Source organism: Miniopterus schreibersii (assembly GCF_964146895.1).
Source record: "Miniopterus schreibersii genome assembly, chromosome: 13".
Taxonomy (NCBI): domain Eukaryota; kingdom Metazoa; phylum Chordata; class Mammalia; order Chiroptera; family Miniopteridae; genus Miniopterus; species Miniopterus schreibersii.
Genome location: NC_138113.1, coordinates 37,756,093 through 37,773,359, shown reverse-complemented (window position 1 = coordinate 37,773,359; position 17,267 = coordinate 37,756,093). Strand labels below are relative to the sequence as shown.

The window sequence follows — 17,267 nt, the reverse complement described above, 5'->3', positions numbered from 1 at the left end:
CATACTAAAGAGATTGGGGAATCTCTTTTTAGAAATATCATGAATAGTCAGAATGAGGCTGGAGCATTTTAGGGTGCCAGAAATGGAGGAAGTGCTCAAAATGGGAATTGTCGAAAGGTCACATAGAGGCCAACCTAAAGACCAAAGCTGAAACAGTTTGACTAACAAATAATAATATTGGCTTTTAACCCATAGAATAAAATAAATAGTCATGCTGATATGAATAATTGAGTTCAGAAATGGGGGAAAGGGACAGGGTTTTTTTTGTGTTTTTTTTTTTTAATAAAAGAGCATTACAATTAATGAGGGGAAAAGAAGTCATTATTAGGCAAAATCCATAGTAATAGAATCTTGTAGACAAGAGCCACCAGTAGGTGCTAAAATTAGGCCAACATTTTAGGAGAAGTAGGATACTTGAATAGTTTCAAAGTATCCCTTTCACTCAGTATTTTTTTAATACAAACAAGATAGTAGATTTCATAGTCGAGAGAAATCTACCAAATACCATCTTGGCCAAGTGATCAAAAAAATCAGCATCACTAGTAAAAAGACATTGACATCATAAACCCCTTAATACGATGCAGTGAGAAAGACACATCATTTCCATGGTATTCTGGCCCAAATACCCAAATTCATTCTAATCATGAGAAAACATCAGCAAGCTAAAACTGCGGGACATTTTACACAATTCTCGTTCAGAAGTTTCAAGGTCATGAAAGACAAGGGAAGAATTAAGAGCTGTCATAAATTGGAGGGAACTATGGAGAAATTACAGAAAAGTTGCAAAAATAATTGAGTTCTCAAATATCCTTCATACAACTTTCCTAATGTTAACATCTTACAGAATCATAGTACAGTTATCAAAATCAAGAACATAACTTCAGTACTATTCAACTGCATATTTTAGTGGAAAAAACTGGTAACGTTTAAAAGTTTTATTTTTTTCCAGTATTCTAAACAGGATCCCCTATTACATTTAGTTGTTTTTTTTCAAACTATTATTATTGCTAGAAGGATATGAAAACACTTGCTGTATTGTGTTTTTGTTGCTAAATCATTAATAGACTAATAGGCAATAAATTATTTATGAAGTGGCTTTAAAAGAATATCCTGAAGGAGCAATAGTCTTGTTGTTGTTTATTACTACACAATTACTGGGATTGGCTAAAATTTGAGGAAAGTTTATTTTTTTACTATTCTGCTTATTTATTTTCCATTTGATTCTGAGAAACCTCAAAATCACCTTAAAAGAGCTGACAAGTTGTTTTTACTTTTAACTGTAAGGGTGATGGAATCACAGCTAGAGGCTAGATCTCTGCTATTTTGGAGTCTCTTAAATTCCTTTTTCCTAAATGAGAAAAATACATAATAAACAGATGGTTATGTTTCTTCATCTGAGAGGGTGATGAATGAATATGCAACCTTCTATCTCTATTAGTATTATATTGCTCTAGTATTAATATGTTACAGTTGAAAATATTTATTAAAATTTACTGTAGCAACATGAGTTCTCTAAAAGTAAATTCTTACTAAGATTCTTGAATTGTCAAAATGAGTAGCCATCTAGATTCCACATTTATCTCTAAGTATGCTCAGAGTGGGTAAGGTCTCAGCAATTTAATTTGGTGTTTTCTATGGAAGCAATTCATCAATTTCTTATTCATAACTTTATATTTCATGAACTCAGACTAAAAGATCTAAGTTTTTGATCTCTTGCTTAAATTTTAGACTATATATGTACACATATGGGGGGGCAAAAGTAGAGTCATAGTTGTAAGTACATGAAACAGTTTATTCTTGCATTATTATTAATTTTTGCGTTATTTTCCATAGAAGCAACTGTATACCTACCTTTGCCCCACCCTGTATATATTTGATTTGATGAGATTGATTCTTTTACTACTTTGTATAATATAATTCAAATTGAAAAATCGGTATTTTCAACTATTAGAAAAGATAGTTCTCCCAAAGGTATCCTTACAAAAAGTAGGCTACATGTGTTTCAAGTTGGCAAAACATAAGAAAAAGAATATCTGAGTCACAAGATGAGTCAAGAGGGTGAGGTTCCCCCCCCCTTATCCATCTGTTTTAAAAGGGTGTATGATCCCAAGCAGTAGGAAAAATCTTTGATGAAATTTGATGCCAAAAGTTGGAATTTGTTCTTTAATATTTAACTTGTACTAAGTGAAGATCTGAAACATTTAACAGTGCTGCTAAGAAGGGTTTGATCTGTTTTGGAGATCTGTGTCTACTTTGTAGGAGATTGGTAAATGCTGGTATTTCAAGACTTGAGACCTGTTTCGTACTTTAGGATATGTTTAGTTCTTTAACACATCTAGTCTGTAGTGCTGGTGAGTGGGAGTGCTGATTAACTTATCTGGTGACAGTAACAGCCAAATAAGTCACTCTGTTCCATCCTAAAAGAGGTATTTTTACCATTTGTTTTTGAAAGCTAGCTTTCTTAGATCTTGGCTTTAAAATATATTCGTGGCACTGCCTTCTAAGCTAGCCATTTAAGAATATTTTAATTGTTTAGGTACAGATTCCTTCATTGCTCAGCTAGCCCCAACTAGATAATAAGTACTGAGTAATCTAGTGTGTCTTACTCACTGTAATCCAAGCAGGAAGGAAGGGACAGAAAGGAGGAAATAAATGAGTGGTTGGAGAATAGGTACTGCCTTCTTTCAAACAACACTGACTTATAAAGAAGCTCAGGGTGAGTTTTGGCTGCATGGGGTATGTGAATAGGTGATTAGATGGAGCTTGTTCCCTCCAAGTCATACTTCAGGGGCTTTTTAAAAAGCGGGTTACTGAAAGTTAAAGGATCATCAATGGCCCATTGCTTTGCCTTTGAGGAAAGTTCAAAGTTTAAGCTACCAGAACAGGTATCAACTAGTTTATAATATTTCATAAGATAATTAAAGCAGAGGAAAGTAAATAGATTGTAAATGTTTTTAAAGGGCTTTTTGCCAGAGAGTGTTAATGATACTCATAATTACAGGATATACCGTTAATAACTCTTCCCCTCCCCTTTTCAAATCAGAAAAATTGTTAGGGGTTTCATAAATGGAGAGTTTAGGGAAGGACATTCCAGCAGAGGATTTATAAGGAGATGGAGGCATAAAGTTTATGCTGTCGAATAATTGTGCCAAGAGCATTGTAGCTAAAGTAAAGGTAATGGGGGGAGAGAAAGATGGAAATTTAAATGAGGCTAAATATCATCAAGGGATTAAGACTTTTTATCCTGTTTGTATTAGGAAGCCACTAGAAAATTTTAAGCACAAGAGCTAGCAATTTGGCTGAATATAACTTTCGGAAAGATTGCCGTTGACAGTGTAAAAAGGATGGATTGAGCCAAGTGTATTTATTTTATAATGTAACTTTCCAAACTGTTATTCATGCCTCCACCTCAGTAAATGGAACTTCACAGATAGTTTCCATAAATATTATGGCACTTTATTTCTGCCTTTCCTCTTTTCCATTAATGATATGCTCTATTATTATATCAGCTATTGTTAAATGAAATGGCCCTGATTTGTCCACATACTGTTTGTGGAGACACTGTCGTCTTTGGTTTTCCACTTGTAGTCTGTGTTAGTCGTTCATTATGTTCAATTTCCTCATCACCTTTTGTGGCCTGTGGTTGTAAACTAAGATATACTAAAGATTGCTAAAAGAAAATAGGTAACTAATTCTTGGTATATATGTAAAATTAAGGCAAGCACGGAGAAGTAGCTTTCAGCAACATGTATGAACTTTGAGAAACCGTTCTGAAAGTCTTACTGATTGGTGTCTGGTTAGATAAGTGGTTTTACTTCAAATACTGATGGTATTTTGATTAGTAAGCTTAAAATCTGAAACATGTAGAATTAATACTTATTTAAAACATTTATTAAGCACCTGTTATATGCAGTGTACAGAACACCATTGATCTGCCCTGAGGTGGGGGAGACATGTAAATAAATAAGTCTAAATAAGTAAGTCAGAAGCACTTGTGGGACTTAATTTATTAAGTTCCCTCTAAAGGTAAGGGTATCTAATCTCATTGTGGAAAATTGGAAAATAAAGTTTATTTGAACAGTTCTGCTCTTCTTTGTTCCATTAAAAAAAGAATATTCTTTAATAGAGGGATAAAATGCTCTATGAAGTTGACGTGCTTGGGAAGTTTTGATTGGATTATTTATATGTGTGTTTTGCTGTTTGAAGCAGGGTTTAGATGAATCATTAAAACAATGAATGCAAAGGCATTTCTGCTGTAATACAGTATGTGCATTCCTGAATAACCTCACATGCTGCAAAGTCATATCTGGGAAAAATATTTCTAGGGAGACCACTCCTTATGCAGCTTTGTAACAGTGCTAACAGAAACCAATTTGATTTCGAAAATACTCACACACACTACCTCTGGCATTTGTGTCAAGCACCATTGCCATTTACTTACTAGCCTTAAGTTGGAGCTTGTGCTTCCTGTTTTGAGATACAGGTTCTTGAGGGCATGTGCTTCAGCAGAAACTAATTTTATAAAAATTAAATAATGAACCAGGGTATAGTCACCTTTGTTAATTGCTTTTTGGGGGTGGGGAGAGGTGGTAGACAAGATAAATTGCCTTTGCAGCTTGTTGATTTGCACCCTTAGTTTCCACCAGATAGCAATGTTGAAAACCCTCAGGGGGTTTTAAGCCACTGAACATGGTGTAATTTTCTCTAAAGAGAGATATTTGTTGTTTTTACTTTTTTTCTTAAGGTTTTCATATTTTATTAAGACTTTATCTTTAATTTGAGAGAACTTGTCCCTGGTCTATTTATAACATACCAGAACAAAATTCTTATGAACCATTGATATTCTGTGCTCTGCTGACATCACTCCTCCTCTTCACCAACTGCATGAACTAATTCATGTTGGAGCAGCATCTTATCATTGTACAGTGTATACCTTAGTAGTGTATATAATTATAGTTCTTATAGTTCTTATTCCACTTTAAAATAATATTTTTAGATTTTAAAAATACATACTTTAACCTGGCCGGGCATACCTCAGCGGTTGAGCGTCTACCTAGGATCCACACGATTGAGGTTCGAGTCCCAGTCAGGGCACGTGCCCGGGTTGCAGGCTCGATCCCCAGTCGGAGTGTACAGGAGGCAGCCGATCAATGACTCTCTCATCATTGATGTTTCTCTCTCTCTCCCCCTCTCCTTTCCTCTCTCTGAGATTAATAAAGATATATTTTTTTTAAAAATACATACTTTAGCTTTTAAGTTCTTATAATGAGAATGCCATATATATATTTGAACTTTCAAAACAGTTTGCAATCTTGGTCCCTAATGTTGTGAACCAAAATACATGTATACATAATACATAATATGTGACTGAAAAGTGGGCCTTCACCTGATCATGTTACCACCCTGATCTCAACCTCCATCCTCCAGAACTATGAGAAATAAATTTCTGTTGTTTATAATCACCCTCCTGCCTAATACTTAGTAATACATCACCATAATACTCATGGGCAGTATAACATTTGACTTGTTAATTTTCTTTTTAAAAGTTGGTGATCAGGTTTAACCCTTTGCGGTCGTTTGTCTACTCTCAGCCACCAAAGCTTTTTTACCGTTCCGGTCGTATGTCTGCTCTCAGCCACCACAGCAAGGAACCATACAAATCTTAACTGTATTCATGCATGTATCAGTTCATAATTTCTCTGAAAGCTCTTAATTCCGACCAGTACGACACCCATGTCCAAATTTAATACGACTGCAAAGGGTTAATTTCTTACATGTTTGTATTATTTCTATTAAGTCATAATCAGAATTACTTTATATGAATTAGTTTGATTTTTCTAAAGGAATGAGAATAATGTAATTTAGAAGAAAGTGAAGAAAACTTTCTCAAGAATGTATATAAGAGACCTGATAGTGAATTTTGATAGAGTAATTCTAAAGTAATGCATACGTTTTTAAGTTGTTTTTTGTTTTTGTTTTTAGTTTTTGTTTATTAAGGGGGAAAAAAGTGTTTTATTTGCTCATATTTATAAAGACAATCTCTAGAAGAATATTCAAGAAACTGGCAACATTGCCTCCAAGAAGGGGAGTTGGATATCTATTAGGGTGGGGTGGAAGGGAGGCTTTGAGTTTTGAACCATGAACTATTAGAAATAAAGTAAACCTGCCCAGTAGTAGGAACCACCTGACTTTCATGATCAGCTTAGCATTGCCAATCCTGTTTATTATCTTGGTGTACTCAGCATATAGTTGGCTGTGTGTTATGGCTGGTGCAGACAAGCAAAAGGGTAAAAATATTTATGATATACTTTCTGTTATAAGGAACTAGTCAACAGTATATGTAACTCTTAATGAAATTGGAAATTAAACTATGGTTAACTGCTGGATGTTTTTCCCCTATAATTATCATAAAATCATTTTGTAAATCATGTTACTCTTTTGTTTACTTTTAGTCGATGCTGATGAAATTAAAAGGCTAGGAAAGAGATTTAAGAAGCTTGATTTGGACAATTCTGGTTCTTTGAGTGTGGAAGAGTTCATGTCTCTGCCGGAGTTACAACAGAATCCTTTAGTACAGCGAGTAATAGATATATTCGACACAGATGGGAACGGAGAAGTAGACTTTAAAGGTGAGAAAGTAGTTTTTAACATCACAAGTTACAGTCTTACAGCTCTGTGTACAAAAATGTTTGAAAATTTCCAGTTTTTCTTAAATGCCTTTATATTACTGGTAACCTTATAATAATAGAGTATGTTAAAATCTCAAAATCTGTGGTATATGAACATGAACCTTAATGAACTAAGATCTTTTACGTTTTGGTTCATAAATCAAATTTTTCTTATAAGGTAATCTAAAAATTGAGATTTGGTATTTTGCTTTTAGAAGATTAGTCTCACTTGAGGGAAACTTATCACATTAGAAGCTGCATTTTTTTAAACCTTTTTTTCAGAATGAGACTTATACTAAGTTAGCAGTAGAAAATAAACTAGTAATAAGGATATGGGCATTATCATAAAAAGGATTAATTTAGTTAATCTAGATTTCACAAAGACACTCGGCAGTGCTTTTGCTGATATTAACATAATGCATAATTTTATACTTGATTCTGTACTTTAAAGTAAATAAACATTTCATTGGGGAATCATCAATAGATTTTGGTATTTTAGTTTCAGGAACTGAACTGTATAAGTGCAGGGATCTAAAGTGATTATGATTTAATGTGTAGCAGGCAATGAAGAAAAATTACCATTTTCACAAAACTTCCAACACTTTAAATAACTCTGAATTTTGGAACCAGAAATCCAAAATTATTTTTGTTCTGGGAAAACCAAGTATAATCCTTTTTTAAAGTGTCCCCCCTTTTAATAGTCATGTTCAAAGAAGAAAGAGTTAAATAGCTTGTGAATATGTTTTTTAGTGTTATGCTCTGTGGTACTTAGAGAAACTTCAGGTTCAGATTTCTTAAAAATATAGAACCTTATTAAGTTTCAAATTTGGCATTTTCCATCTTAAACATTGCTAAGTAGTATATTCTTTTGCAGCAAGAATATATTCTTTTGTGCGTATGTAAGTTTTTTTGCATATGTATTGTTTTTGTATATAAAAAGTTGAAACTTCTGATTTGTAAACATTTTCTATTACTCAGAATTCATTGAGGGAGTCTCTCAGTTCAGTGTCAAAGGCGATAAGGAGCAGAAGTTGAGGTGTAAGTATTTTTCTTCACTGAGTTTATTCTCTTGTATATCACTAAACTACCCCATACTGCATTATAACCTCCTTTTAAAATATTCTAAAAGATACCTTTTATTCTCATATCCTTAATAGATATAATAAAAATTTTATATTCTGGAGAAAATCCTTTAGGACATTTACAACTAGTAATTTTTAACAATGTGTCATTGCTTTTTAATTGGATAGAAGTAAAACAGAATTTCCTCCTATTGAAAACAGCCATTTAAACTACATATCTTGGATAAGAGATTTTTTTTTTTTTTTAATGAAAGTGGAAAGAAATGGTGTGATTAGGTTAACTTAATTGAAACATACTGTGTTAGATATATTTAGCATAGGTTAACTTAGTTGAAACATACTGTTTTAGAAATATTTAGCAAGGAGTCCACTATTTTGGTTTATGTAGGCAGCCTCATTATAGTGAACACCTGATACCTTTTTAAATTACCCAGCTCTCAACTAGGGAGATGGTTTATTCAATAACATTTCTCTGAGGCAGGGATATATGCAGACATCCGTTGCAAATGAACTCTTGATATAAATGAGAAGAATAGTAACAGCAAGTACTGTCTTTTGTTAAGCTTTTACTGTGTATCAGGCACTGTTCTAAGCAATTTACTTGTGTTACTTCATGCAGTACTCTGAAGAACCTGGGAAGTAGGAACTGTTATTAGCCTCAATTTTTATATGCACAGAAACTAAATGCTTAGTTAGCAAGGTTAAGTTACCCTATACTATACTTATTGGCCCCTTTGACTCCATTGCCCATCCTCTAAACCATTATGTTAAGCTACACTGAAGGGCACCATCTGTGTGTAGAAAGTAGCTGTCCTCCAGTTGCAATTCTAGGTGTTCGGCAACTTAACTGTTTTCTTTCTCATTGAAAGTATTCACTTGTGATTTCCTTATACTTGCCATTGATTTTTTTTTTCCCCCTTACTCTTTTTTTTTTAGTTGCTTTCCGAATCTATGACATGGATAAAGATGGCTATATTTCCAATGGGGAACTCTTCCAGGTGCTGAAGATGATGGTGGGGAACAATCTGAAAGATACACAATTACAGCAAATTGTAGACAAAACCATAATAAATGCAGATAAGGATGGAGATGGGAGAATATCCTTTGAAGAATTCTGTGCTGTAAGTACCAAAGATCTGATTCTTATTAGTTTTGAACACATTTTAAACACCACTTAATAGAGAATTCCTTATAGGTATTTTGCCCGAGAAATTGATGTATTTGATTTTGCCTAACTGTCCCCATTCAGAGTTTTTTGAAGTGTTTTTGTTGTCATTGTTAGTGAATAACAATTACTGATTATTCTCAAGAATTAATACAGGGATGGGCAAAAGTAGGTTTACAGTTTATATGGAAAATAATACAATAATAATAATACAAGAATAAATTGTTTTGTGTACTCATGACTGTAAACCTACGTTTGTTCACCCCAGTATTCTTAGTGATTGATAAAGTGCCATAAGACAGGTACTAGTAACTTTTACTAACTGTTGGTAGCCCCCAAATTATAACTAGTTTGCATTTTTAAAGGTTCATTTAAAAATAAACATGTTTCAAAATCCTTTTATGGGAAATATATGTTCATGGGTTTCTGCTAGGATTCCAGAAGCTCGGTTTTATGAGGACAACAGAGATGGAATCCCTGTCATCTTAAACTCACCAAGTAGGCAATTTACATGGTGATTCCTGCCCCTTCCTTTTCCAAGCTATTGATGGGTAATTCTTGTGTTCAGGAGCAAGGGCTCTGCAGAGGTGGGGACTACAGTTATGGGGAGCCCCAGAAAACTAAGTCTAGGTGGGAACCGGGCAAAAGTTTACTGTTTTTCTTCAGTAGATCCAGGGATTTGCCCACCATTCATTGCTTCTAAATAGTATCACAACCACTCAGCTTCTCTACTTCTGTCCCCAATGCCAGTTAAGAGAGAATCCAGAGGAGCAGCAAAGGCGTAACAAAGAAAAGGTTTTCAAGTGTTTCAAGTTAGACTGGATGCGTCTGCAGGAAGATTTTAATTTCTTTCTTTACATATTTTGTTTAGGCCACACAAGGAAAAATAAATTACTTTGGTTGTATGTTATGTAAGGACTGAAGTAGCTACTTTGGCTTTAAGTCGAAGTTTTTACACTATCCTTTCAGTATCTTCCTTCATCTCAAGGGAATACTGTCTTTGCATTTTGTTTCAAAAAGTGGGGTGGTGCTCTAGTTAAAGAACAAGCTGGGTCCTTTTGGAAGAGGGTTAAGCTTGAGACTTGAGACTTTGAACTGTTGCCAGGTGGGACTGCTATAGGTGTTTGTTATCCCTTCGCCATTGCCAAAGATCACTGAAGGGCTCGTGTGGATTGGCCTCCGACTGAGTAGGACATGAGAGCAGTCTGGTAGTGGCATCATAGAGAGTAGCCAGTTTTCAAAAGAAGGAAAGAAAAGAAGTAGTCCCAAGCCTGGAGGGAACAAAACAAAAATGGAAACCTCTTGGGTGGAGTGATAAGGAAAGCATGTATATAAATGAAGACTACTTGCATTTAGTAAATATAAAATGTAACCTAAGAGTACATATAAATCATCTGTAGTGGAAGGAAATTAAAATGTGACTTTAGTTATAGAAATGATGCTATTTACATGGAGGATACAAGCTAAGCTTTGAGTTCATTTTTTAGTATTTTCGATAATTGCTTTTATATGTAGTTTTGAAGGACATAGGTCAGGAATGGAGAAGAATGTCTATTTTATGTTTTAAACCAACCTTTCTGAAATTGATCAAGCCCATAATTTTGGCTTCATTGAGTAATCATTTTATTCTGATTTTTCAAGCAATAACAGTGAAAGAGTTGGGAAAAGCTATTTTAAAATCACATATACTATGTATCTACTTTAAAAATTTCAGAATACTTAACATACACAAATAAATAATTAGTGACAAGATTGAAGTTGGTGGACTTAACATGTATTCATTTTTCTTCCTTTCAAAACTCCAATGAAATTAAATGGATTAAGAAGAAAAGGTTATGAACCCTCAAGTACAAAGTGAATAGCAGAGAGGAATAACAATTAGATTTGCAACTTACAAGTCAGTAAACTGACTTAGATGGGAGAAAATATGAATTCTAAGCTGTCAGCTTGGAAAACAGAAGCAACCTGGTTTATAAGGGAGAAAAGCCCAGAAATTGGTGTCAAAAGGTAACTGAAAGTAGGGATGAAGGTGAGGCTCAAAGCAGGAAAACTGCTTCAAGTTTGTTAAGAAGAAATTAGAACATTAGGCCTGCTTCCCTACTCTGTTCAGACTCTCGTGCCCTTTCATGGGAGATTGGAGAGGCTGAAATAGAGTCTCTGGTCAGGGAAACAGGAGACACAGGTGAGGGAGGGTGTGTGGGGGGGTGGAGGAGTTAAAGGAAGAGAAGCATGTTCACATTTTGACAGCTCCAGCCTCCTTCCTGCCCAGACTGCCTGGCAACCCGACTTACATCCTCCATCCAAGAGAATGGGAAAAGCCTTTGGGAAATCAGATCTTCCCAAAGCAAAGGTCCCACCAAGTCACTCAAAGTGTAGCTCACAGTCAGCAACCCCACCACGTATACGCGAAGGCTCCAGTGCCCTTTCAACAGAAGCAGAGCACCAAGGATCACCCGACATTAAGGAAAACTTTTTTTTTTTTAAATCTTTATTGATTTCAGAGAGAGGAAAGGAGAGGGAGAGAGATAGAAACATCAATGATGAGAGAGTCATTGATCAAGCCCACAACCTGGGCATGTGCCCTGACCGGGAATCGAACCCCGATCTCCTGGATCCTGGGTCGATGCTCAACCACTGAGCCACGCCCGGCTGGGCGAGGAAAACTTCTAATACGGAGTACGAAGATGAAGTTAAGCCCAAAAATGAAGCTTGGGAAAACTTGTTTGCAAGCCCAGTGCAGTTTTTAAAACGAATATCCTCAGGAATTAATATATTGAATCTTTGAAACAAAAACTGGATAATATTTACAAGAGCTCTTGGAAATTTAAATTTAGAGATTCACTGTAGGAGATCTAACACATAAATGCTGGTTTTCCAGGGAGAAAATGGAGGGAAGGAAATCATGAAAAATGAGTCAAGGATAATGAACCAAAATTAATGAGTTTCCTGACTAAAAGGATGTACGAAGAACCCAGCCTAGTGTATGAGAGTAATCTGGACCTGGGCACATTGTCATGCAATTTTAAAACAGTGGAAACAGAGAACTGGTTCTACAAATTTCCAAAGAGCTGGGGTACAGGGGTTGGGGAGGGGACTTTATACAAAGACTCAAGAATCATAGTGCCAATTTCTCAGTAGCAAATTAGAAACTAGAAGACTTCAGCATTGCCTTCACAATTCTTGGGGACAGTTATTTCCAAACTAGAAATCTCTACAAACTCAAACTAAATGGAAGAATAAAGGCATTGTCCAGTATATAAGGCCTCTCTCTTTGGGGAAACTACTGGAGGATGTGCTCCCACAGTAGTAAAGTTGTAAATCAAAAAAGATAATGTGGGATCTGGGAAACAGGGTCTAACATGAGAGAGAATAAATTTCCAGGAGGATGTGTAGGGAGATCCAGAGATCACAGGCCTAGATCGGAGCAGGTTGGAAAGCTCTGGGAGTGATTCAAAGACAGTAAAATTGATAGAATTACATAATATATGTGAATGTATTTAGAACAAAAGTTTGAGGTGGAATTAATGATAAATAAATACACAGCACAGCCAGCAAAGGAAAGGACCAGGTATTTAACTGTAGCAAGACAAATGTGCAGGGGGAAAAAATATAGTATGTACTTCTATAGTCATAATTAAAATGCTGAGTTTCTGTTTAATCAAAATATACAACCACTGGAAGGTTGGAGGTGGAAAGTATATGGAGTAGGATATAGATGGGAGAGGTGTGTGAGAAAGAGCTCAATCTTCTGTGCTGGGAAGTCAATGGATAATGCTTATAATTTGAATACAAGAAAAGACAATGTAGGAATGTTATTTGAAGATCTGTAGGTAAATACTGAAAATAATTGCCTGGTAAAAGGAAATAGAGAATGAGGGCACAGTAGCAAGCTGCTGTTTTCATAGCAGAAGTTGTAGAACTGATTGGCTTTTTAATGTTTATTTTTCAAAAAAAATTTTAAGCGAAAAAAATTTTTTTAAGCCTTGTTTGAATTAAAAAATAATACAGATGTAACTATAAATGACAATATGGATTCATTTCACAAGCATAATGTTGAGTGAAATAAGCCAGACAAGAAAGAGATTTGATCCTGAAACACTGAGATTTTTGAGCTGTAGATTCACAAACTGTTTCTCCTGTTAAAAATTTTATTGTCGACCACATCGGGTCTGCATGCTGGGCTCTGTGTTTTCTGGGAACCAGTTTTCCTTGTGTTTGGTATTGCTGTCTTTGGTGGCACTGATCTCTCTTGAACTGCTTTCTCCCTTCCATGTCTTCCTTTGCCTTTGTTGGTGAGCACAGCCTTTTCTCGATGTTATTAATTCGGTGTTAGTCTCGGTGTGTGTGGTCTCTTTTTTTTGTCTACTCTATGTAGTGTGCATGTGTTTATTTTTGCAAAGAAGAAATACAGACAGGATAAACTTAAATCCTAATAAAGCAGTGAATTTAATAAAATAAAAAATAGAGATTTTATTTATAAAATGTAAAAAAGTGTACTTTTTATAAATAGTATACTTTTCAAAATAATGTATAAAAACCCAACTAATGTAGATGTTAAAGTCATGAGAGAGTCTACCTCTGTGTGCGGTGGGGCAGGAGGAAGGAGATGGCTGGTGCGTGATGAGGCCAAAGAAGGCTCCTCATAATGGTCTGGACGCTGGTTACTTGGGTGTTTACTCTGGGAAATTCATCAAGCTGTGAACACTTACTATGACTCATGCACTTTCTTTATATAAGTTATTATACTTAATGAAGTTTATTCCCCAAATAATAATACAGGTAGTTACTTTTAGATTGCCATGTTAATATTAACTGAGATGTCTGTAAGAACTCTACGTGTATTTGACTCCATGGTAAAGTAATGTGCAGAAAATCTTAATCATTTGGTATTTTTTAATTTTTCTAAAGTAGACTGAGAGTGAAGCCCATATTTGGTTTTTCATGACAACTTTTATGGTAACATGTGGTTATCATTTATTCTGAAACTATTAAGGTGTAGGGGTCAGCAAACTACAGAGTGGGCCAAATCCTGCCCATGGCCTACTGTGTACATCTTTGAGCTAAGAATGGGTTTTTTTTGCATTTTTAAGGGGAAAAAGAAAATGCAAGAGTAATTATATGTGGCCTACAAAGCCTAAAATATTTACTATCTGGCCCTTTACGGAATAAATTTGCTCACCCTCCTGGAAGAAAGAAGCCATGAAAATTCTAACTAGAAGCAATGCAACTTTAAAAAAAGAAAAAAACAGAGCTTCTGAAAATGGTTAAAATAATATGTTTTTAAATTGTAGTTTTGTTAAGGTGTTTAGACTAGTAAAAAGGAATTTCTACAACATGGCTAAGCTTGATTTGTTCTGTTGCAGGTTGTAGGTGGCCTAGATATCCACAAAAAGATGGTGGTAGATGTGTGACTCTTTTTTAAAGAGTACCGCCCAACACTTTTGCTTTCTTCTCCATCTCTGAAGATCTGCTCAAGACGTCCAGCAATGCTCTCTGTGTATTTAAATGGAAGTATTTTTCTCTGTGAAGCCACATTTTCCAACATGAGCCTCATGAAGCCAACTAAGTGTTATTGAACTCTTATCTCTCAATAACTCCGTGTAGCACTTTAAAGTCTGAAGGACAGCAACATGAAAAGAGCATATCAGTGTGGTGAAGAAAGGGAAGGGGTTGGCTTTTTAATTTATTTTTCTTCATCTTTTATAACAAGAAAGTATCTATATATACATATGTAAATATTTATATATAGATATATGTAGCTTTCTATATGTGTAGTAGGTTGGCTTTAATTTAATATACTTGATTCAGAAACAAAATGATAGAGTACAAAAGTGCCAAGCAGAACATAAAACATCTTTACTTTTATTTCACACAGTTTTATATATAGGTAGAAGATTGTACAATTTGAACCGGGTGTTAGGCCAGCTACTTTCCTTTTCCTGTGCTTTCTCCTTTGAGAGATTGACAAAGCATTTGTTAACGTCCTATTATTTACCTTAATTACATTTTTGTAACAAAGGAGTTTGTAACTTTATTTATACCTATGAATATATTTCCAGGGACTACGTCTCATTGCTGAGCAGCTTTTTTTACATCTCTGCGTGAGGAGAAAGTATAGTTCAGTGCTACTGCCAAGAGCTCATTCTTGTGTTCATATAGTACCTGCACAAAGCTTATGGCTGCTTCATTCTGTTCTTCATAACCGGGAGCCATCACATTTATTAAATGTCCCTGAGTACATGTAAGTTTCAGTTGTGATTCATACATAAAGGCCAGAAGCTATGTGAGGCAATCATAATTTACCTTTGACATTACTTAATGAAGAGTACCTAAAGTAAATGTGTAATTGCATAGGATATCCATTCGTTTTTAGTACATGGGTAAATAATTTGTCATTAAACCCACGTTTGAACCATAAACTTCCCCTTCTGTGTTTCAAAAGACTTGCAGCTAATCTGAAACATGGGTGATATTTAATGTGCATGTATCGGAACACCCATATATATTTGTGACTTAAATGGGAGAAATCCTACTCATGTGTATGCCACAGAAGAGAAAAATTTTATCCAAATTTATACCTCTTAAATTTCTTTACCGTAAGGTGTAAAGAGTGCATGAAGGTGTTCTTTCTTGATTTGCCCATGTTTGTAATGGATAACTTAATAAATTTGTGTGATATAAAAGTAGTGCATCATATTCCACCACTTGTTACTGTCCCTTCCCTTTTCTGCAAAGGTACTGTTGGCTGGAAGAAAACGTTTTGTTTAGCTTTCTAGGACAGTAGTCTTTCCCTATATAGCTTTTCAATAAAAACTGGTTTTATAGTCCTTAGTGGGAAAGGGCAGGTTGAATCAAGGTGAACGAATCCTAAATTGGGCACAGCTGCCTGCCATCGCTGTTCCTTCAACTGAGTGCTGCACATCATGGGCTCTGTCTGTGAGAGAAAAATCTCGGTGCTTGGTGTCCTTGCATGACATGGAGTTTTGCATGTAGATCGGTTTAAAATGTACCTCTTGTTTACATAATTTGCATAATTTTAAAAGATAATGTTGCCAAACTTTGGAAATGTTAATGTTCAAACTGAAAATCTCCACTACATGTAACTTTCTTCCTCTGGATCAGTACGTGGTTTATAATCCCAGCCAGTGGTTTGATCTGTTCCAGTGTCAACTGCCATGTGCTCTGCTTCAAGGGGGAACTAGTCTTTTGTGAATTTTTTGTACATAAGTATTTGTTACAAATATTTTAGCAAATGCTTTCTATTTCTCTTGCTTGTGCATATCTTGGCTGGCGTTACAGAAAAATAGTGCAAACATTATTTCCTTACTGGGGAATGAGGGTTTTTTTCTTTTTTTTTTTTTTAGTGTGTTTGGGTGGGGGGGGAGGGGTGGTTTATGTTGAATGTTTAGTTTTTCTTCTGCATGAAACGTCATGTTGTGGGATCTTTAGAAAACTTCATACTGTATGAATAAGAAAATAAAATATTTGGAACTTGAGTGTATCCACAGTGGTCTTTGGTGGGCTTCCAAAGCCATTCTAGTATTTTTTCACTGTTTTGGATTTTTAAAAAACTGATAAATTGATGTAATCCATAGGTAAAAATAAACCTGCTTTATCACTGGGTAAAAGCACGTCATTACCACTTCCTAAGCCCTCTCATTCTTTTACTGCTCTGCCTCACCCTTCCTCTGCTTCCAGCCGCCTTAGCCTCCTTGTGGTCTGGAGCCCTTGCTTACTTCCGCTGTAGGCTTTGCACTCTCCCCACCAGATGTCCCACAGCTAATGCCTCCAAGTCTTCGTGCAGGTGCAGCCTTGCTCAACAGCAACTGTCCTGGCCACTGTATTTAAATATATGAATACACCTGAGTCTCCTCTATCCCACTTTATTTTCTTCCAAAGCATTTAACATCTTCTGACAGAGTATACTTACAGATTTTATGTATTTGTCTTTTCAGGTTATTGAAATAAAATGGATGAAAGCTCAGCAAGAGCAGGGATTTCTGTCCCTTGTTCACTGGTAGCCTTATTTGTCTAGAATTCTGCCCAGCCTGTAGTGTAATAAATTTTATTCAGTACTTTGTTATGCTTCAAAAGATAAAAATTAGTACTTTTCTTGAGACTTTCATTCAACTTTGTAGAATTCCTACTAACATGCCTAGCGCTATAATAAGCACTTGAGATAGTTGTGATAGGTAAGTGACATACCTGGCCCAGATGAGTTAATGCTGTTGGGGGTGTTTTATACCCAGGACACCCATATCAGCTATGTACTAGGTATGAGATGATATGCACTGGATTCTTTGACCCCCTTATACTACCGTAGGAATAGAGTTAGTTAAGCCTAAATCAATA

The 17,267-nt window shown here is 35.4% G+C and overlaps 2 protein-coding genes across 2 annotated transcripts in view; one reads left to right on the top strand and one right to left on the bottom strand.

Moving 5' to 3' along the window:
* Positions 1-16,415, top strand: part of PPP3R1 (protein phosphatase 3 regulatory subunit B, alpha) — a 54,204-nt gene extending 37,789 nt beyond the window's left edge. The window contains exons 3-6 of the mRNA XM_081156972.1: positions 6,453-6,629; positions 7,647-7,706; positions 8,687-8,871; positions 14,279-16,415. Coding sequence (XP_081013098.1) covers positions 6,453-6,629; positions 7,647-7,706; positions 8,687-8,871; positions 14,279-14,326 — 470 coding nt within the window. The 3' untranslated portion in view covers positions 14,327-16,415. The remainder of the gene's footprint in view (positions 1-6,452; positions 6,630-7,646; positions 7,707-8,686; positions 8,872-14,278) is intronic.
* The window catches only part of PNO1 (partner of NOB1 homolog), a 197,003-nt gene that overhangs the window by 169,124 nt on the left and 10,612 nt on the right, over positions 1-17,267 (bottom strand). The window lies entirely within an intron of this gene.